At 47.2% G+C, this 23,449-nt stretch overlaps 1 protein-coding gene across 1 annotated transcript in view; it reads right to left on the bottom strand.

Moving 5' to 3' along the window:
• ANO2 (anoctamin 2) overlaps nt 1–23,449 on the bottom strand; it is a 352,603-nt gene that overhangs the window by 241,798 nt on the left and 87,356 nt on the right. Inside the window, exons 4-6 of the mRNA XM_046012406.1 lie at nt 23,194–23,292; nt 3,554–3,705; nt 1,026–1,080 (exon numbers count right to left, since the gene is read on the bottom strand). Of these exons, the coding sequence (XP_045868362.1) occupies nt 1,026–1,080; nt 3,554–3,705; nt 23,194–23,292 (306 nt within the window). The remainder of the gene's footprint in view (nt 1–1,025; nt 1,081–3,553; nt 3,706–23,193; nt 23,293–23,449) is intronic.

Raw genomic sequence — 23,449 nt, 5'->3', positions numbered from 1 at the left:
AAACACAACCCAAAGGGACCTGCGGTGTTTCCTTGCCTAACCTGTAAGCAAAGAGTCGAGGCCATGTTTTCAGTATGCCTTAGAAATGTTCTGTAGCTTCCTCTAACCACCTGTCCTTTCTTAATCCTTATCACCTTATTGACTTGGAAGTCCTTCTAGAAATCTAACCTCACCCCTCCTCTGTGGAAACTTAAGTGCTTCCCTAGGAATCAATGGGAACACACTGCCAGGTTCCCACTGTGGCATGAAGAAGTGTGCAGCATTCTTCGGGCCCCCTCTTCGCCCTCTGCCCTTAGACTGAATGCTGTATAGGCAGAGAGAGAATAAATGGATCAGTGAATGGAGACAGGCCACAGCTCAAACAGGGGCCACAAGGGCACAGGCCATATACAGGTTTGCATTAGAAGCAATCATCCTGCAGAATTCAAAAACTTGATTTCAAAAGGCAAAAAAAAAAAAAAATATGTAGAAGAACAGCTACAGGCATGAATCTTGCCTTTCCCCTGAATGGGCTGGTGATTAATTTTATTCTTGGACAAACTGGCTAGTTCCAGCATTCCCTACAGTATAAATGCATAAGACTCCTCTGAGAGGCAAAGAAACACAGTAGCCCAACAATGGTCCTCAATCAGATACCAATGATTGGTATAATTTTTTTTTTAATCCATTGCTTCTTAGAGGCTCAGTTTCCCCAGCTGGAAAGCAAGGGGGGCGGGGGATCCACCTGATAGCTGAAAGTCCCCACCAGCTGTCACATTTCCTCTTTTTGTGATTCCAAGACAGGCCTGGGTGGAGAATCTTAAAGAGAAGGCACTTCTCTCAACCTGTGGGTGAGGGCAATTGTCTGCTGTGCCTTTTGCAAGGAAGACCCAGAAGCTCTGAGACAGGCCTCTCAGTTGCTAGGCAACCCCAAGCAAATGACAAGGGAAGGTAGCAGGGAGAGCAGGGGAACGCTGGCCACACTGGGTCCTCAGCCTTCCCTTCACTTCCACAGCCCACCGCCCCTGGTTGACCCGTGTACTTACAATGCGGCTACGGGTGGCATTATCAAAGAAGGTGTCCTTGTCCTGGACGTTGTACCTGGAGACACCAAGAAAACAGAAGGTCGACTCATTTCATGACCCTGGTCCTGAGACCACTGTTACCCAGGCCTAGAGCAAACCTCTGGAAGGCAGCATAGCAAGACGTGTGAGACACACATACTTGCGCATGCTCACGCATAGTGTTCATCATTCTTTTTGCCCCAGTAATTCTGAGAGCTTATCACAGAAATGGACTCTAGGAAATATAAGTTCAATAGGAGAAAAAAGTCCCATGCATAAAAATGTTCATTATGAGGTTACGTATAATAAGGATTACGGACATAAAACGTAAGTCTATGATCTATAGGATGGATGATCATGCAGTCACTGAAAATTATAATCATAGAAAGTTTTAAACATAAAAGTATGTAGAAAGGATTCCAATGTACAAAGATAGTAAAAAATATAACAACCACCAAAGAGTGTAGTTTCCACATGCTGGAATGGTAACTCTTTATTTTTCAAACTTTCATTTAACGTTGTCACCATTGTCAAATCAATTAGCTACCAAACTCCTAATTACGCAAGGTATGTGTCAGTTCTAAACTCTAAATTATGACCTTCCACTAAAGAGAACACCTGCCTAGAGCTGAGGGTACTCTAGGCACTGGGCACCCAGGTTCCTAGATCATGCTCCCAGCCCCCACTCCTGGAGGCCAGTCAGGTTGAGGGGTGTCTCCTAGCAACAGATGAAGAGAAGAACATGGTAGTAAGTAGACCACTGCTAGGAAAACTCGGAGGATGGAGAGCATCTTTGGGGTGGGAAGAACAGAAGGTTCTTCCAGATGGAGGTGTTTAGGAACTGGGTTTAAAGGGCCCCAGGCACTGAAAGAACAGGAGATGCAAGGGAGAGGGCAGCCCAGATGCCACCATGGGCATGAAGGCAGGCCCATGGAAGGGGAAGCATGGAAGAAGCACAGAGCACACCAAAAAAACAAAAACAAAAAAACAACCAGCAGACCAGGGGATCAACATGCTAGTCCCAGTTCAGCCACTTCATGCTGTCTGACCTCAAACAGCCCCCAGGTCTTGGTTCTTTCTAAGAGACAGACAGTTCTATCTGAATGGCCACCTCATGAGGGGAGGTGATATTGTGACTTATAATAAATACCTCTTTTGGTCTTCATCCCGGGCCGCTAACTCACAGCTCCCCAAACCCTTGGAATTTCCTGAGCAACAAGAGCAATGGGAGCATCTTCCGTCATAATATTTGGTCTCCCGTCAGAGCCACAAAGGTGAGATGGGTGTCTTGTTATGCATAACAAGCCCCTTTCTGCCACAGCTGGGCTTATGCCAATGAGGTGACTTTGGGAAATCTCCTAAAATGGAGAGGGGAGCAGCTGGTTACCAGGGAAACCAGCCGGGACTAGAAGGGTGGAACTTTCAGTCCCATGCCTGATTTCTAGGGAGAGGATGGGGCTGGAGGTTGAATCCATCTCCAATGGCCCATCAATCAAGCCTACTTAACGAAGCCTCTGTAAAAACCTGAAAGGACGGACGCCTGGATGTCTCAGTAGGTTAAGCACCTCCCTCGGCTCAAGTCATGATCCCAGTGTCCTGGGATTGATTCCTGCATCAGGCTCCCTGCTCAGCAGGGAGTCTGCTTCTCCCTCTCCCTCTGCCATTCCCTCTGCTTGTGCTCTCTGTCTCTCTCTCGCTCACTTATTCTCTCTAAAGTAAATTTTAAAAATCCTTAAAAATAAAAAAAAATCTGAAAGGATCTGGAGAGCTTCCAGGCTGGGGAACCAGAACACTTGCATGTGCCACCATGTTGGGCCCCAAGCTCCACAGGACACAAGCACCTTCTTTCGGAACCTCCCTTTCTGCATCTCTTCACCTGGCTGTTGCTTCGTGTCCTTTGTAATAAATCGGGAATCTAGTGAGCAAACCTAGTTTTCTGAATTCTGAGAGCTTCTCTAGCAAACTAATCTAACCCAAAGAGGAGGTCATGGAAAGCTCTGGACTACAGCCGGCCAGTCAGAGGCACAGGGAACAACGGGGACTTACTGTTGGCAACTGAGGTGAGTACATGAGGAGGCAGCTGGGGACACAGAATTCCCGAAGCTTTATCCTCCTTCTCTCTGGTTGATTACAATACGGTGAAACCCTGTTAGACTAGGAACTGAGCAGAACGGTTTCCCCACAGAAGGGAAACTGGTATTCGACCATTTTCTCACAGAGTCCCTAGGTTTATGGCTGTGTACTCCACGATTCGCCGTCGTGTCAAAGGACTGAAACAGAAGGTGTCCCCACAAGCCACTGGACAAACATGGGAGCATCGTTGGGGTAGTCTCACTTAGGGAAGGGGATTCAGGAAGCAGATCCAGGGAACACTTGGCCATGAGAGCATGCCCCCTCTCCGATCTCCCAGGCACTAGGGCACTCACTGTGGGAGTCCAGGGCATGGAGTGCTGTTTGATTTCCCTCCCCTTCCCTGTCCCCATACCTACCCCCACAGCACCCATACTCACAGGTACATCTTCTCCCTGGAGAACGGGTAGGAGAGGTTTTTCATCTTGTTGTTACTGTGCTCCGGAACTCTGGGTTTCAGGGGCGAGCTCAGCTTCTGCAGAAGTTCGTTGAACTTCTTTGCAATGCTGCCTTCTGATTTGATCTCGTACATCTAGGGAAGGCAAAGCCACAGGCCTAAAAAGGAGGCCACATCCAATGGAGACCAGAGTGATTCACTCACAACCACAGCTCACAGGGTACTGAACCCCCAGCAGGGGACACTCTGGAAAGAGGAGGAGACTGGCGGAAGCAAGCAGAGCCCTTCTACCCCCTCCCCACCATGGCTTTTCATACGGCGTGGGCTCTGGACCCCCTCTCAGTCATCGGTGTGAACGGAGGTAACCGGGACAGAGAAACCAGTGAAGAGGCCAAATTCGCTCCATGACTACGTTACACACATCATTACACAGAGGAACTACTATGTGAGTCGCCATACTAAGTGCTCTACACAAATTAGCTTCAACGCACACAGCAACCCAGCTAAGCGAATACTACTACTCTCACACTATGATGAGTAAATTAAGGCTCAGAAAGGTATGATGGCGTCAAGAAAGGTCACACAGACAGTAACCGAGCGACAGCGCGGATCTAACTCATGTCAACCAAACTGAAGTCTGTATTCCACAGCTAGGCAGTGCCCCTGCGTCATCACCCACACCCTTGCTTTTGTGTGTTCCTCTTAGGAAATATCTGATAAATGAGTCTGCCCTCAAAGTATGAAACCTAACAAGTACCTACCTTAAATCAAGCATAGAGTTAGTACTGAGATAATTTTCGGTATTTCTAGGACATAGAGCTTGTTATAATGCAGAGGGTCCTTCTGCAGACACTGCAGCCCCAAAGCTGTGATGGATTAAAGATGGCCACAAACTTTACATACAAATCTTCCTCTTAAGAGGTGCTGCACTGTTCCCACCCCCTTCCATCTGAATGGGTTCTGTCACTGCTTAACCAGTACAGCAGAAGGGACACTACGCCGGCTGCATCCTTTCAGAAGATGGGCAGCCCTGCTTTGGACTGCTTTGGTCTCTGGAAGCCCGGCGCCTCTAGGAGGAAGTCCATGCAGAGGTAAGAGTCATCAGGAAGACAAAGGACCTAGGCTGAGTCCAGCCTTTCAGCTCCCCAGCCATGCATTAGGCCTAGGAAGGACATCTTCTTGGACCCTCCTGTCCAGCTAAATTCTACCAAGTGATCCAACTCACTACCCCATGGAGCAGAAGAATCCCCCATCCCAGCTCTGCTCAAGTTCCTGACCAAAAATGCATGAGAAATAAAAAAGTGACTGTGTTTTCAGCTACTAAGAGTGGGCTAACTTGTCATGCTGTAAAAGGAGACCAGAACAAGAGCAACCGCCAGATCTTCTAGCTTGAGAGCCAATTTTCTTCTCTACCACGATAACCCTCCAGTGGCTTAAATCTAGAGAGGCAGTAAAACAGGGATGAAATCCAAGATCAAGGTAAATGCTACAAAAGTCACACAAAGCATTTAGGGGTTCAAAAAAAAGGGGATAGGACATCCAGTTGACAAATCAGAAAAATGTTTCATCTGGGGGCAGCATTTCTGTCAGGCTTTACAGAAAGGTAACTTTCTTTTATTCCCATTTTGTTCTCTAATAAAACAGTAAATTGGGGGAGGGGAAGAACGTCCCCAATCTAACAGATGAAACATAATCGTGGTTTATTTACGCTAACAAAATGTTGATGCATTTTAATTTTATTTCAACTACAAAATTAACACCAGTCTAGTAAACAAACAAAACCAAACCATAAAAGGGTGTTAATAAAGTGTGAGCATTTCCCTTTTACTCCCAACCCAATCCCACCCTCCTTTCAAGAGGAAATCTTTATTAACAATTTGAAGTACGTTTCCTCCCACTTTCCATACACATTCCTTTCTAAACACAACTATGATCATATTTCACGCATTGTCCAACCATTTGCCTGTTTCACTTAGCAATACATCACAGATATATTATCTTTCCAGGTCAGTTCACATACAACTACCTTAATGAATGTGTAATACTGCACAGCAGACGTGAATGCTAATTGGTTTAGTCATTTCCCTAGTGACATTTATTTTATTTTCTATACATGCTTTATCTTGTTTGATCATACTTCTATTAACATTACCTTATAAATAGTTTGAACGAGACTCGCAAAGATGCAGGAAAAGACGTCTAGGCAACAAAAAGGTAGAAAAATTCAAGCTGCACTGAAGAGGGGTTAAATGACCTGGTTTCTTTGCCGCACAGAGAGAGTGTAAACCAGCTAGTAACCTCTGGAACACTGGAAGCTCCTGGCAAAGTCTGTGTTCTTGACTGCCCTATGCTACTGCTTCATTTGCTAAACCATGAGTTATCAGGGGGAAAAACAGTGTGCAACTTACAGTAATGCCTCTCTTGTCATTAAGTTCTTGACCGTCCTGCCAAATCTCTCCTTCATGCACACTGGTCACTGTAGTGCAAAGTGTCCACCCCGTGGGAATCCTTGGGCCTAAAGGGACAGGGAGGCAGAAAGACGGTCCCCTCAGGGGTTCCCAGCACACATCTCACAGGTCACCTCCAAAGGCAGGTGCTGAACAGGCATGCGCCCTACACTGAGACTACACTGTGCTCATTATACCCATCACCATGTGTCTTTCAATGGCATGTGTGTGGAAATGGGAGTTTCAGAACAGGAGGGAAGCTGATGGACTCTGTCACCCAGATGCTTTGGAATGACAGACTTGGACCCACCACGGTACTTCTTCTTTGTCCACTTCTCTGCATGTCCACCTCTGCTCTCCTAGTCTGGGAAGGCTTCAACTACCACAATAACTGGTCTCCCCACATCTTCTGCCCAGAGCTACCAAATTTACCAAATAAAAATTCTAAGATGTCCAGTTAAACTTGAATTTCAGATAAACAGTGAGCCATTTTTTTAGCGCAAGTACAGTCCCATGCAGTATTTGGGACACAATTAGACTAAAAAAGTATTCACTGTATTCATTGTTTATCTGACATTTCAGTTTAACTAGGCATCCCATATTTTACCTTGCAACCTTACTCTTGTCCACCTCTAATTCAGTCTCCACACTGGAGCCAGAGTGGTGTTTCTGAAGCAAGAATCTGATCATACCACCTTCCTGCAAAAAAAAGCCTTCAACATTTACATTGTTCTAACGATAAAGGGCAAAGTTCTTAACACAGCCCAAGTCTTCACACAAAGGTCTTCCCACAGACCCTGTATGAGTCTCCATGTTTCCCTGCCCCCACAGTCCCTGCTCCCTGCACGCAGCCGCTGGCCCTCTTGCGGTTTCCCAACACGCTGAGCGCTCAACGCTCTTCATCTCCTCCCCGCTCCCACACCAACTCTGTTCACACTTGATGCCTCCCTCAATCGTCACTTCCTAAGGGAAGTCCTTTCTGAATTCCAGACAAGGTCAAGTCCCACCTTCAGGATTTCAAGGGCCCAAATTCCTCTCCTTCACTGCACTTACTACAATTATAATTCCACATTTATTCAAGAGATTATTGGATTAATGTCTGGCTGCCCTACTTAACCATGATCTCCATGAAGGCAGGATACTGTACAAACTCCTCCCTATCTTTGAATGAATGAATCAATGAAGGAATGATAAATTAGGGGGAAATCAGCATCAGTGATGGCAGTTGCTGCTGCAGAAGGAGCCCAAGCTGGGAATAGAACAGCCATAAGGTAACAGGCCTGGTAGAAATAAACCAGACTGGAGAATAAAGCCAGAAGCCCAAAGACTCTGGCTTTCTTCCTGTCCTCACCACCTACAAATGTATTTTGGAGCCCAGCCCCGACAGAGGTCAAGAACGCCTATATTCAACTGCTATATATTATAAGGTTTTTTTTTTAATATTTTATTTATTTGACAGAGAGAAATCACACTAGGCAGAGAGGCAGGCAGAGAGGAGGAAGCGGGCTCCCTGCGGAGCAGAGAGCCCGATGTGGGGCTCGATCCCAGGACCCTGGGATCATGACCTGAGCCAAAGGCAGAGGCCTTAACCCACTGAGCCACCCAGGCGCCCCTCAACTGCTATAGATTAATCATCCAGCAGCTGTCTCAGGGTTTTATTCTAGCAGAAGGTTAGCTGAGAACCTCCATGCAGTTCTTGACCCTTACCTTGGCGGTTGCTCTGGTAAAGCGCATGTGGAGGAACACCTAAGAGGAGTAGGTACATATGGTATGTCTTTAGAGGGGCGAGGCATAGGCCGAGGATAAATGTTCACTGCTTCTTGATGGGAACTCCAGATCACTGAAAGCAATATCATCTGCCTCCAGGAAAAATGTAACAGGTGTAGAAGGCGAGTCTCACCAGAAACATCTAGGTAATATCTGCTCCACAGCCCTGACCAAGACCCCACACAAACATGCCCAGGCTGAAAGGTCTGACTGACTTATGCTGGAAAGAGATTTCCTAGACTTCAGGGACTATTGGGGGATGGAACCAGACACATATCTGCAATAAAACACAAGTGGGTCCCATGGCCCAATGTCATGGACACTAAGCTTATAGGACGAAGGACCTGCTCCCTACCTCCATGCCCTAGCATGCACTGTACCTATTCCTGAAACTTCTTCCCTTCCTTTTCACCTGGACAGCTCCTACCTCTCCTTCACCTTCTAGGCTTAAGCATTAATTTTCCCAGAAAAACTTCTGGGAAAGTTGGCCACTTTGAAATAATGGTTGCTGTGGTCTGAATGTTTGTGGCCCCCCTGAATGTCTGGCTTCCCCCAAAATTCATTGTTTGAAATCCTCAATGCCCAATGTGATGGTATTAGAAGGTGAGGTCTTTGGGAGGTGACTCGGTCATGAAAGTGGAGCCCCTTCCACCATGTGAAGACAGAGCAAGGAAGGATTGGCTATGAACCAGAAGTGGGCCCTCACTCGACCACACTGGCACCCTGGCCTCAGACTTCCAGCCTCCAGAAGTGTGAGAAAGAAATTCCTCATTTATAAGCCCCCCTGTCTGTGGTATTTCATTACAGCAGCCCCAGTGGACCAAGACCATGGTTTTCAGGATACTGGCCATCAGCATCCTGAACAAAGTTCCTGGGAAATAGGAAACAAGCAAGACGGCTGCTGGGACAGCTCCAGCTCACTACTTTAAGAGAGGTTCTCGGCCTTGGGGCAGGAAGTGGAGACAAGTAGAGCCCATCGAACCCCTCGAGCTGAGGTGACAGAGCTGTAAGTCTGGGGAGGACAAGGCCACTGGAGGTCACAGGACAGAGTAGTCCAGAGGAGCGAGCTTCCCAAGGAGCCCCGGAGGACTACAGAAGGTCCCCTGTGAGTATTTGGCCGCATGGATACAAGGGGACTAGCTAAGTCTGGAGAAAGAACCATATAAAAGGACTGAAAATAGCACTCTTCCCATCAGGCAGAATGGAAACGCTCATCATCCACAGGGCACTGGATAGAGTACTCAGGTTGATTCAGCAGTGCGGGATAATTAGACCCTAGATGGTGCACTGCTCCAGATCCCTTAACAAATCATAAAAGAAAGAACTGGACTAAGTGCCTTGTAAAGTATTGTCCAAGTCTGACATTCTACAGCTTTAAACATTTAATGAAAAGAAACACTCATGACGTTTCTACGTTTCAACGTTGTAGGCATCTCCTGGATGCCAGGCGCTGAGCTTAGTGGTTCATCTGCCAAGTGCTGGAGAAGCACAAAGAGGGCGATGACCCTTCCAACACAGAATGCTCTGTGAAGTGTCCAGCACTTCCGCGAGCACAGTTTCATTGCGCTCCACGAAAACTCTGCAAGTGCGCCTGCCAAGTAGTGTTAGCATTGCTATCTTACAGATGGGAAAACTGAGACTCAGAGGGGCAAGGAAATGCCAGAACTGGTGTGGAACCAGGCCTGAAACCGGGTTTCCTGACTCCCCCATCCAGGCTCTTTCCTTCAACCTTTGATCCTTGGAAGGGTTCCATGATTGCCCAAGGATGCAGGCTGGGACTGCCTGTCAGCCCCCACCAAACCCAGCAGTCTGGCTCTTCTCCTGGGTCCAGCAGGATCCAGGAAAGGCACCCTGGCCCTCTTTATCATCATTAATATTCTCAGCGGCAGCATCATTATTATTGTTATTCTTGGACATCAGAGAATTATGAACATCCTCAGAAATGGTGAGACACATGTTAGCCAGCTGTTCCCCATTATGCCCTCCCTGGGTACACGATACGCCTTTCATGTGCTTAAAATCATAAATAATTTTTAAAGTATGTTGCTCTTATTTTTTATTCCAGGGCTCAAATGTGGTTCTTATAAAAGCTCACTTTGGCCTCATTGTCACAGTCTAAGAGGTTTACCGAGATTCCTTCTTTTCTTACTTCTTCCCCCACCCCCACCCCCGTCTCCCTGCCTCTCCCCTCCAGAGAGGTACAACACTGTGGTCTGAGGGCTGATTTGTTTCCTTCCTGCACTGGAATCATGTTCCCTCCTGGGATGCAAAGAACCAAGGCTATGGTGATATACACAGTACTGTCCCCATTTTACAGACAAAGAAACCAAGGTACAGAAAGTTTCACTAACATGCCCAGTGTCGTACAAACATGAAGAGGTCCAATGACCCCAAAGATCAAGAAGATTTAACAATATAAGCTATAAATAATATAATCTTGATTTTTTTATGAGTCCCTTATCTGTAGTGAGCAAAGACCTTTCCTTACAACTTACAGGAAAAGTCAGTGGGATAAGCAGAGACCAGGCGTAAAACTCTGGCCATGTGTGTCTGCTTACACCCCATGACCCAAAAGGTATTACTTCTAATTATCTACCCCCTTTTTTAAAAAGATTTTATTTATTTATTTGACAGAGAGAGAGAGATAGCAAGAGAGAGGGAGCACAAGCATGGGGAGCAGCAGAAGAGGGAGAGGGAGAAGCAGGCTCCCCGCTGACAGGCAGCCCCATGTGGGGCTCAGTCCCAGGAACTTGGGATCATGACCTGAGCTGAAGGCAGATGCTTAACCGACTGAGCCACCCAAGTGCCCCTATCTGCCACTTTTAATCTATGCTTTCCTTTGTTCCTCTGGTCACTGGATAATTGGGGACCAACTGTTGTTACTTATGACAGCTTGCTCACCTTGAGAGGTAGGGCTGGGATGGAGATTATCATAACACCCACTTACCGACATTTAATTGCAAAAGGAACAGGCATGCTGAAATGCTAGCGTGGAGCCTGGCACCGCAGGCCACCAGCTGCATGAGGGTGGAAGCCCCTGGACTCAAGAAGTTATGAGGAAGAGAAGCTAAAGCTGCCACAGAATTTGTCACCTGTTCTCATGCGCCTTGTTGGTACCTGAGGGCAGAGAGAGGCTCACACGTGCACACACACAAACATGCGTGCACACTCCGCGTCCGACCTGAGGAGTCTCCCGCGTAAACATTTACCCTCGCATGTAAGTGTGAAGCTACTCACCAATCAAAGTGCGAACAGCACAAGGAGCCACTAAGATCAGTGGCATTCAAGATCCCGCAGGGAGATACTGTGTGACGCCGACAACAGGAATTAACAAGTCTCTCCATCCCCACCTGTGCCTACAGGTCCATTTCTTGCCTGAAGCACCACCGAGTGTGGAAAGTGATACACTTACAAAACACACACGCTCCTGTTGTCTACCTCTATATTCCTTTATGGCTTTTTACTGTTTTGGTATGTCCTCTACACATGAATGGATGTTTGGTGACCTTAAAAATATGGGCTAAAATCCAAGCTACTTACATGGCTGACAAAGCCCTTGTGAGCCGTGTCTCCCGCCTCCCGCTGCGTGCACACTGGCATGAGGGCCTCCTCTCATTTCCCCATATTTGGGGGGCTTTCTTACCTCTGGACTAGAAGACGTGTGCTTCCTCTCCCAGGAAGATTCTCACATGCCCTCCCCACCTGGCAAACCCCAACCCAGCCCTTGGGTTGGCAGCTTCCCTCACTGCACCCTACACCTAAATTAGTTTCCTCTGGCTGTCTCTCTGTCCACCCTGCTCTTTTTCCTCTGTAGGTGCCTCCCAGCTCATACAGCTCTCTTCTGAATCTTCACCAACATGTGGCCGAGGCCACATGGGGACAGGACCACTTGTGGACACCACTGATTCACCCACCCTCAGCAGGGTCATCTCACACCTAGTGATACTCAATAGGTATTCACTGGATGGATGGATGGATGGATGGATGGATAGAAGGATGAATGGATGGATGGGTGGACAGATGGGTGGACAGATGGGTGGGTAGATGGATGGATGGATGGATAGATGGATGGATGGATGGACAGATATGTTGATGGACAAACAGATGGATGGACAGATGGATGGATAGATAGATGGACGCACGGACAGACAGACGTGTGGATGGATGGACAGATGGATGTGTGGCTGGACAGATGGGTGGATGGATGGATAGACAAACGGATGGGTGGATGGATGGACATATGGGTGGATGGACGGAAAGACAGATGGATGGATGATGGATGGATGGATGGATGGATGAAAAAATGTAGCCTTTCTAAAAGGCTAGGAACCCCTCTATACAACCTAGCCCCAAACTAGGTACAGTGCGCTCTTCACAAATGCTTCTTAGCAACTGAAGGAGCAGCTGAAAACCCAGATCAGGGATGGCCACCATGGTCTGTGGGCTGCCAGCCCCACCCCTACAGACAGCCCTAAGGCATGGCAGCGGTCCTCCCGAATGCCGTCAGATGGGCCTTACAGCCCACTTGGCATCAGTCTGCAGTGCTGCCACTGTAGATCAGGTGTGGTTTGTGGGAAATGTTCTTTCATTCATTCTCCCAGGCCCCTTCTAGGCACTGCCTGCACCACAAAACCAAATCCCTGCCTTCACAGAGCTTCCCATGCAGTGGGGAGACAATCAAACAAGGACACAAACACATGACTCAGGAGTGGGCAGCGCCGAGTGTTAGGAAGGAAAAATGATGGAAGGGGGTAGAGAGTGGCAGGGGGCCTGCCTCGCATAGGGAGGCCTGTCCAAGGATGGTACGTAGGAGTCAGCCCCCAGAGACGTGAGAGAGTTCTGTGGGTAGTGAGAGAAGGTGTTCCGGGCAGAGGGAAGAGCAAGCTGAGATGCCCTGAGATGGAAACGGGCTTGGCATTCTGGAGGAACAGCAGGAAGGCCAGTGTGGCTAGAGCAGAGAGAGCAAGTAGGGAGTGGTGGGCAATCAGTTTCTGTACCAGAGGTGGCAGACATGGCATCCCTTTCTGGTCCCTGACAGAGACATTGTCATTCCTGGACCCTGTCTGACCAACAGCCCTTCCTGCCTATAGCAGGAATCACAGACACCCTCAGGTTGGACCAGGCCCTGGCCATGGGACATACCCATAGTCCCTGAGGTTCCACCCAGTGCCCACCCTCGGGCTTTCATGGTGCTGTCCTGAGAAATGCTTAGCAACCACCTGGAGGAGGGGGCTCCCGTTGCTGATGTGTACCATTGGCGGATTTCTATGGTCTAAATAATGTCCACCGTGGCCATTTTCAAGGTACCAGTTGTGTTAACCAGCTTGCAAAATTCCTGAAAACGTAATAATCGGATCTCAAGAGGTATTAGGAGTCAACATGTCACCAACCCCAGTTCTAACTGGGTAAGAAGAGCCCTCCGTCCATGATCCCCAGGTGCCAGAAAGTGACTGTCCCTGCCTGCTTCTCTGCCTTTCTCCACCTGCTCACCCTTCCCCACACACCCTCAGGAACAGCCATGGCCAAGCTCAAGGAGCGCCCACCAGGCCCAGTCACTCGGGACAGTCCTGGCATATTCAACATCTAGTACTACGTTCTGCCATAATCACAGGGCCCCACTTGGGATGCCAAATTCAATGGTCAGCCTGCCCGCTGCCCTCCGGCACTGGGTCTGGTGTCCAGGTCCCAGCCAGCCCCAGGCTGGCAGGTGATCCCCCAGTTCAGAGAGACACGACTCAAGGCTTTAAAAAAACAAAGCCACCATTTCTATTGCCATTTTTTTTTAACCCTGAGTCTTAAAACAATTTCATACAGCTATTCAAATTCACTTCCCACTATATTTTCATATTTTCAGCAACACTGTTTTTGAGCTCCACGTCAGGCTTATCTCCTAACAGAGCTGCGTGAGGTGGGCCAGGCCTGTGCGGTCTCACCAGGCCCCTACGCACTCCTAGAACATGGCCGTGTGCCATGTCAAGTTCCTCGCTCAAACCGCGGCACATAGGTGGCATTGATTATTTTGTTTTTGTGTTTGAAAACGAGAAGCATTACGAAAAACAAAGAAGGAATAAAAAGTCAAAGTATTCTGTACTCTTTCCAGCCTATGCAAATAGCAATCAGAGAGCGTGCACCAAAAGCCCATAAAGATATCAAATAAACACTACCCTCTCAGCTGCACCTCTATTAAAAACAAATGTCTGGGAACAGACAATGACAACATGGGGCAAGGCCCCACCTACAGCCAACCCGGCGCAAACATCAACAGTTCTGGTTCATTTGAAAATTACTGCCAGTAATAATAAAAAGAGTCTGCCCTGAAAGGCATCTTGGAGGCTGAGAAAATGGTGACCTTCCTCCCTGTGACCAGGGGTCTACAAGCTCTCCATCCTTGACAAAGCCCAAGTTTCTCGGGCTTCTTACATTCTGATCACCAGAGAAGATTCACTGAGCTATCAAAATAGCCCCAAAGAGAGCTCACCACCTAATGAAGGAAGGATCTGGTCCAGATGAGGAAGGAAGAGAATGTGCCTCCTGTTCTGGAAGACGGCATGAACTGTATGCAGCTGCGAGCTAAAGGCCCACTGTTACATTATGGGTCACAGCTGCTAGAAGTTCCTGGGGCCAGGGTGAGCAAGCATGATCTGGCATCCGTCAGCCGATTAATCTAGTATTTACTTACCACCTATTATTTAGGCAACATCACACTACAGTTTGCAGGGAACAGACAGGAAACAAACTATAAACAACTCAGGTGGCGGGGGTGGCACAGGGAGGGCTTATGGCACCTTTGGAGACACGAGAATATAAGGCACCCAAAGCAATTAAGGAAAAACTAATGGATGAGAAAAATCCTACCTGTAGGTTGCCTAAGAATCCATGTAAGGAATAAAGGAGGGTCTATGAGAGAAGTGAGATTTGGGCTGGGACACAGAGTTTCTTTATTGTTTACTGTATATGTAGATAAGATGGCGAGATCACTCCAGGATCAGAGGCAAATGCTGAAATCATCTCCAGTCCCTGGAAGAGAGAGTAAAGTACTCCCTCTTCGTAAGAGTCTAAGTCAGGGAGCTCAGTGTAGGCTCCACAGAAAGGCGTGGACAGGAGAACTCAGAGGAGATCCAGTGACATTGCCAGGCTCTGGGACAAAGGGCTGCCCCAGATACAGAGTAGGGACCCACAGGCTAAGTGTACTACCTCATTTAACACACAGCTTGAAGAAGTGGCAGATGTGGGACACTTTCTCTTAGATACCTGGACACAATCAGAGTGTGAATGACTCCACAGGAGTATCTGTCCTCGGATCCCTCTGCTAACATCATAACGGAGAAGAATGAACAAATTCACTAACTCAACTGACTGCCATATGGACCCCAGCATTTTATAAAGCTATGACAGAGAAGTCACAGGGTCCAACCTCCAAACCTTACAGCGAGAAAACTATAATCCAGGACTGCTAAGTAACTAACCATACCAGCCCAAAGCAATGACAAAAGAAAATTTCAGATGTGTTGCCTCTCCTGCCCAGGAGTATTTAATCTAGGACAGAGTTCCCCAGAGAATGTTCTGCAGATAACTGTTTCCCTGGGATACCTAGGAATACAGCTACAAATAATCTATGAATGTTCAGCAGGAAAAGAGCTGAATAAAATGGAACCATGTTCTTTCTAAAAGTCTCAGAACTTTTAATTTGTCAGATAAACTGTAATAATTAGTGTTTCTAGAGTTTGTTAGATCATGAACTTCTTTTAAAACAAGACCACTGGGCATCTGGGATGGCTCAGTCAGTTAAGCATCTGCCTTTGGTTCAGGCCATGAGCCTGGAATCCCAGGATTGAGCCCTGCATTTCGTCGGGGAGGCGGTCCCTGCTCAGCAGGGAGTCTCCCTCTCCTTTTGCCCCTCCCTGCTCATGCTTGCTCTCTCTCTAATAAATTTTAAAAATCTTAAAAAAAAAATCAGAAGACCACTGTTCTTCAGCTTAGGCTCTAAGAAATGCTGTTCTAGGCCATGCTAACTCAAGCCTTACTTTGGACTCCTCATTAAAGTGTGGTAGGAGTATGGCTTTGCAGTCAGAAAGAAATGGGCCTTAGATCTAACCCCTTCAGGACATGTGACCTTAGGTTAAGTTTATTAGCCTCTCTGAACCTGTTCCCTGAGCTTGGGGCTGCACTACCCCGATCTCAGCCTCAGCCTTCCCCTGGTCTTCTCCTCTGCGGGTCTGTGGATCTCAATTCTCTTTAGCCCATCCTTGGATTTGGGCCCACCCTACATCCAGGATGATCTGGAGATCCTTACCTAATTATACCCACAAAGACCCTTTTCTGAGGGTCTTTTTCCAAATAAAATCACATTCACGGGTTAGGGCTTGGTCATATATTTGTGGACACCACTATTCAAACCAATACAGAAAGGATTATGGACCTCAAAATCACAAGTGCTTATGAAGGTTAATTTTATGTGTCAACTTGACAGGCAATGGGGTGCCCAGATATTTGTCCAAACATTATTCTGAGAGTGTCTGTAAGGGTGTTTTTGGATGAGATTAACATCTGAATGGGTAGACTATGTAAAGCGCCTTGCCCTCCTAATGTGGGTGGGCCTCATCCAATCAGCTGAAGACCTGAATGGAACAAAAAGGTTGAGTAAAAGGGCACTCTTCCTGCTTGACTGTTTGAGCTGAGACAGATCTTTTCTCGCCCTCAGACTTGAACTGAAATAGGCTGTTCTTGGGTCTCAAGCCTGATGGGCATTTGGACTGGAACTTAACACCATGAGCTCTCTTGGGTCTCCAGCTTGCTAACTGCGTATCTCGGGATTTCTCAGCCTCCATAATCACATGGAACAATTCCTTATAATATATATAATACACACACTACCCAAACACATACACATACACACACATCCTATTGGTTCTGATTCTCTGGAGAGCCCTGATTAATACAAGCTGCAAATCTGGACAACTGAGAAGAGATGCTCTGGTCCTGGCTGGGCAGAGTCCCAGAAGCTGGCTGGATACCAGGAGCCAGAGCGAGGGTGTTCCCATGGAGCTTTTGTAAAAGCCATGGTTACCAAATCAGAATCTCTAGAGAGGCAGTAGCAGATACCCAAACACCTTCCAATGATTTACAAAGCTTAAAAGAATTAATATCTTCTTCTAAGGGGCCACTCAGGCTAACCACAATGCCAAGTGGCTTTGCTTTTTAGCTAGAATTATAGTTGTTCAGTGTGGTAACACCAATTTTCTCACGCTGCTCAGAAATTTCTTAATGGCAGTTATGCATGTTTTCAGTTAATGAAAATTAAAAGATGAATTATTCTTTAATAAATGCTGCTTAGTAAATAAAAGATATTTCAAACCATGAATTCCACGGAGAGACTTAAAGGGTGAATGACATTTCCGCCCTTTTGTCTTTCAATCATCGGCTCATCAGAAAAGGACATATATTACTTTGTACTAGAACCCACCATGCACTAAGTTTAACATGACTTACCAATTCTTATCCAGAAGCACTTAAGAAGTGGCTATACAAAGAGCATTCCAGCACCTTCTATCCACTCATTACTGAAAATAGGTCCCTTCTATTGTTTGTGTCCTTTATATAACAACTATGCTTCAACAGCAGGAAAAAGTTTGCTTCCTCTGCCAAAACGGTTGCTCATTGCCAGGGATTACATGAGTCCCAGTCCTTTCTGCCTTGGCTGCCAGGAAGCTCAAAGTGAAATCTGTCACACATACATGAGTCACTCTTATTTTCATTTCTACCATCATCATTTCCCCTGCACTTACTTACTTTCCCCCAATTACAGGGTTCTTTGTTATCTGTCCTTTTTAAAAATGATCCATATGCATTTATGATTTCGGTCGCAACCCTTCACAAGTCCTGTTTCCGGAAATAGGGGAAGATCTGAAATAACCCCAGGTTCATGGGGGCAGAGCCACTAGTCAAACTCACATCTCAATTTGCCACACCTGCTGTCTGTCCCCCGAAATGAGCACCTTCGAGCCCTCCCTCCTGCACTGTGGGGCTGAGCAGCCTTCCTGCTGGCTCCTCCCGGGACTGCATCACAGACCTCACATATGCAGCCATTATGTTTAGGGACGCCCCAAGGAGCCATGCTCTAGGAAACAGAAATCCCCTAGCACACAGCGCAAAGGCCATCTGTTCCTGCCTCGCCACAAATTTCGTGCCTGGGCTTCTGGCTGCCTTGGCAGGTTGAAAGAACTGGGTATGATTCCCCCAACACTGCAGATGCTGGCGGTGGAGGGAAATAGCAGGAATGAACCACCCAAGTCATTGCCAACCATGCTGCCTTCTGCCCCTCACGTATGACCAACAATAGTGACAAAAGTCGTAGTACCAGCTACCATGTGTTGCCTGCGCCTCGATGCTAGGTATCCCATATCAGCACAGCTCCTAACAACAGCCCACCACAACATTTACTACTCCTGTTTTGGAGATGAGGTTTGCTCTAAGGCTGCTTGCCTAAAAAGGTAGAACCTGCAAGAAGTTCACAGCCTCTTGCATGCAAAGGGCTCATAAGCAAAACTCCTCACAGGCTCCTGGGAACAGTAAACATGGCCCCTGCAACATCAGTCTGTCTACTCAGAAGAGCCACGGAAGTTTTGACAGGCTGGACAAAAGTGATTTTCACCTGCTCCAGGTATGTCATTTCATCCAAATTCAGTGGACTCTGGCCGGATTAATATGATCTCATGGACAAGAATGGACTCCGTTACCTTCCCCTTGTCTGTTCCCAGCCTTGTCTCTGCTGTAGGGAGCACTTGGAGAATAAGTGAAATGGGGGCTCTGGCGTGGGGGAGGATGTTCGTAAAAAGTGAATGAGAGAGGAACATTAATGCCAGTAATGAATAAAGCTGAGAAAACACCCATTTCAAACTTCCCCAAGCTGCCTAGGGCCAAAGGCCAGGCCTCCCCACCCCCTTCCTGTGCATGGCTGTTGAGCATGTCTCACAAAATGCTGGCTCTCCTGTTGTTGTTTCTGGAAAACAAATGCTTCCTTCCAAGGTTCCCCCTCCCGGTTAATATCTGTGTTCAGGACTCCGAGTCCCTGGACGCATTACTATGGATCTGTCCAGGTTTGAAATCTCTACTTTGCGATTTCCTCCCCGTCTTCCTGGTCTCTCCAGACCCTGCTGAGTTAAAGATATAAACTTCCACCAGCCTGGAGAACACTCAGCTGATCCCGCACCGTGCCTCAGTCTTCCTCTGCGTTCCCCCGGCCACCAGGACGTGGGCCCCGGTAAATGCAGTTTATTCTCCTTGTAGTCACTTCCCAAACCCACGAAAACAGGAGGGAAACACCACTGGCCCCAGTGTTAGCCTTGTGCAGACTGCCCCGCCTTGTCCTCCCTGTCCATGCCCCCGTCTCATCTCAGGAACTGGGCATAACCCCCACCTCTACCCCTGTAATCAGGTTCTCAGATTGACTGTGAAAAACATATGCATCCCACCCTGCCACCAGGTTATATCCCCTTCTGTTCATGACATCCCCTGTGAGGTCGGCCACTGCATTCTATGAATACAAAGATCGGGGCCGCATGGCTGGAGCCACAGAAGGATGCCACAACAGCCCACCTGTGTTGAGTCTGGGGCTCACAGACTTTAGGGAAAAGTTCTTTCTGTTATATCTGCAGCCTTCTAGGAGCCACCACCTGGCTTTGCCGTCCCCAGACTCTCTGGCCCATCGTATTTACATAGAGACCAGTGCTGGGCTAATGAGTTGCCATTTGAGATAGCATTTAATTTGTGCTTTGCTGTCTGGGTATGCGCGTTCCTCCTGTTGTGTCCTTTGGTTGTAAGCTCTCTGAGAGCCTGGATTACTTCTGTGCGCTGCAGTGTCTCTCCAAAAACCCTCTACAGTGGGACCTCATCGGTGCTGGCAGCAGGGAAGCTGACTAGGGGACTAGGAATCGAAAATGCACATAAAAATGTTTGAGTACACAGACACAATAATAAACTCCTATATTTCTATAGCACTGGTTAGGAGTTAGAGTCTTAGAACAACCTTCTAAGAGGGGCATCTGGGTGGCTCAGTGGGTTAAAGCCTCTGCCTTCAGCTCAGGTCATGATCCCGGGGTCCTGTGATTGAGCTCTGCATCGGGCTCTCTGCTCAACAGGGAGTCTGCTTCTCTCTCTCTCTTTACTGATACTCCCTCCCCCTGCTTGTTCTTTTTCTCTCTCTCCAACAAATAAAAAAAATTTTAAAAAAAGAACAAAGTTCTAAGAAAAATAGGGCAGGTATTATTATGCCCATATCCCAGATGAGGAACTGGGGCTCCAACAGAGGAAGTGACATCCCCAAGTCACACAGCAAATACGTGCAGAGCCAAGGTGACAAGTCTGGGCTTCTGAGGACTCGTCTAGCTTAGTGTCTGCCACTCCACACCTCCAAAAGAAAAAGGAAGGGGGGTGAGGTGGGAAGAGCCCAACTGCCCATCCGCAGAGGAACGGATAAAGAAGATGTGGTACGTGGGCACAGTGGACTCTCACTCAGCCACAAGAAACAAGGACATCCTGCCACTGGCAATGCAGATGAACCTTGAGCACACGATGCTAAGTGAGAGGAAGTCAGAGAAAAAAATGTACTGTGTATTACCACTTATAGGTGGAACCTAAGAAGCCAAACCTGTAAAAACGGAAAGTGAAAGAATGGTTACCAGGGAATGGGCAGGGGGTGGGGAGCGTAGAACTGAAGGGATAAGACAGATGGGGCTTAAGCGTTCCTGCTTGCAACGAGTAGGAAATAAGCGCCAGAGATCTAATGCACAGTACAGCAAATACAGACAATGATGTTGAATTATAGCCATCAAACTCACTAAGAGACTAGAACTTAATTATTCCAACCACTAAAAAGCATAATTGTATAACAGAGGTGCTAATTATTACTACAACGGTAATCATATTATAATACATAAGTGTACCAAATTTACAGACTGTAGATCTTAAATTTACACAAGGTTATATCAACTATATTTGAATTGTTTTAAAAATAAAAAATAAAAAAAGACAAATGGCTGCACTGCAATATGTCCTTGCCCTCATCATCTCATCTACAAATTCAAGTACAGGCACCACCTAAACTACAGGTAGTCCCAGTAGACTAGTGTATGGGGGCACATAACTCTGCGGGAAATAGGTCATTTAAGCAGATCTATGCTCTCAAAGCTATGAGCCTGTGAAAGGATAAGCAGAGACTAGGGATAGGTACTACACAGGGGCTGAGTCTGGGAATGAAGAGGAGAAGAAGGTTATTGAGAATTGAGAGGCATGGTAGGATGTCCCAAAAACAGAGAAGGAGGCTAGGAAAAGGCATCAGGAGAGAGAGGTGGAAGGGGAAGGGAAGAAGGTTAGGAAGGTGAGCAAAGAAGAAAGAGACATAAGCGGGAAGAGAAGGATACATACTTCTTCTGTGTCTCTAGCTTTCCTGCTATAAGGGCATCCTGGGAGACAGAAGCCATAGCATGGGCACTAGAGTTTCACTCACCTTCTTTCCAAGGATCAGCCAGCAAAGATAAAACACAAGAAGCAAGATACAAATAGAATGAGATTAAGAGAACATTTGATACTCACATAAACCAACGAAAAGAGAAGAAATATATTGAAGTTAGAAGCAGAAGAAAGAAAAGTGAAAGGGTTGGCCAAGTTAGGACACCACCTGAGAGAAGCAAAAGCTTCCATCCAAGACTGATACTGGGGATGAGTCGAGGAGAAGATCAGTGGAGGAGTGGGGGGACATGCCATGACACCTGCATTTGGGAACAATGGGCTTAGGAGCAAGAGGTCCAAAACTAGGAGACAACGCAGCAGGGCGACTGAAGGGGAGAAGACCCTGGTGTGGTCCTTGTGAAAACAAGACACTCAGGCAGGTGACCCCAAAACATTTACTTTCTATTGCAGAATGTCTGTAGCTGATAGTCCCATCTGCGTGTGTTCACTGTTTGATAGTCATTTGTCCACCTGCCATGAAGGTATCGTCTGTCTTAATACACCTATAAAAACAGAACCCACAGACTTCACGCCTCTTGAGTACGGCATTCGTGATGGTGGCCCACACGTTGGTAGTCAATGAGTGAATTCTGATGGAGACGGTAGATCTGCTGGTCGTGAAAATGGTATAAACGTAGCCCATGAGATGCTCATCAAAGTGGTGTTGCTGACCGTGAGGATGGTAATGATAGTGCAGGCAGTGATAAGAAGGCAGGTGATGCAGTGGTGATGCCAAAGGCAACAGACATGGAGTTCTGTTCACGATGGGGGTGGGAATCACGGTGATGGTGGGTGGAATGAGGAAAATGATCTCTGCAAAGCTAGGTCACCACTTATAAAGCAGTGTGTGTGTGTGTGTGTGTGTGTGTGTGTGTGTGTGTGTGTGTGTGTGTGAATGACAGGAAGACACAGAGACAATCAGAGAAAGAGAAAGAGAGACAGACAGAGACATCATCTATAAATCACCCATTGTTAAACCAGAGTAACATCCACCCCAGGACTCTTCCTACAGACATCACAAATGGCCAAAGTCCATAACTACCCTTTTCCCCTAAAATGCCTAATAAAAACAAAAGAATGGTAAATCCATGGACACTTTTCCTTTCTCCTTGGAAGTGTTTGCTAAATTTTGTTATACAAGGACACTCACCTAGGAATTCCCTGGGGAGATTCTGAAATCATACATAACCTATGTTGGCTGAAAGGCACCCGAAAATCATCTGAACTGTGTGGTTCTCAACTCAAATATGCATCAGAACCTACCAGGGATATATTTGTTTTGTTTTGTTTTTCCCACAATACTGATGACAGAAACTCATGCCATATGAACCACCTGAATCAAAATCCCAGAGGTGGGACACCGGCATGAACATTTAAAAAACATTCCCCAGATGATATTTTTTATTAACTCTCCTGATTAAGAACCCTCTATCCTACAGAAGAGACCAGAGGAAGCCACCACCATGCAGTACTTAGTGGCAGGGTCACAACCTTGCATGCTGCTGACCCAATGAGCAAGGCTTGCTGTCTGCTCTCATTGCTAAATTTGCTTAAAAATTTTCAAAAAGAAAAAAAAAAAGCTTGGCAGTGTTGGAACACCAAGAAGAGGGAGAGAGTGGTATAACAGAGAAACCAAGAAGCTGGACCAGGGCAATGTCTGGCTTCTCATGAAGCACATCCCAGGTAGAGCTCCGAGGTGAAGGGATCTCCCAGCCCCTCTCTGCACCCCAATTTTCTTCCCCACCCTACCCACAGCACTGCCCCATACGTAAGGTTCTTGGGGAGGCAAGTGCAATTTCAACTCCGTAAGCCCTCATCCCCCAAACCCTGGCCTTGTCCCCACACTATTCCCATCCAGCCAGCCCTCAGGAGGCCCCCAAACCCAGAAGAAACATCCTCATACTTTCTTGGTGGGGACTTTGATCTTCAAGAACTCCGCCTCTCTGGCCAGCACCTGCCACGGGGCGTGTATCCGGACAAAGACGGATCCCTGGCTTTTACTCTGTAAGGTACAAAGGAAGAAAAAATGGAAACACTTAGAAGGACATAGCTTAAATTCCTGTCTCCCCAACTCTCCCAAACTAGAAGCCCTGACCTGGTGTTTGTTCTCTTGAAATTTCACCAAGATCCAGTCCCCTCCCGCCCGTATCCCCTTCACC

This window comes from Meles meles, chromosome 7 (assembly GCF_922984935.1).
Source record: "Meles meles chromosome 7, mMelMel3.1 paternal haplotype, whole genome shotgun sequence".
Taxonomy (NCBI): Eukaryota; Metazoa; Chordata; class Mammalia; order Carnivora; family Mustelidae; genus Meles; species Meles meles.
The sequence above is the reverse complement of the archived record's forward strand: the minus strand, read 5'-3'. Positions and strand labels throughout refer to the sequence as shown.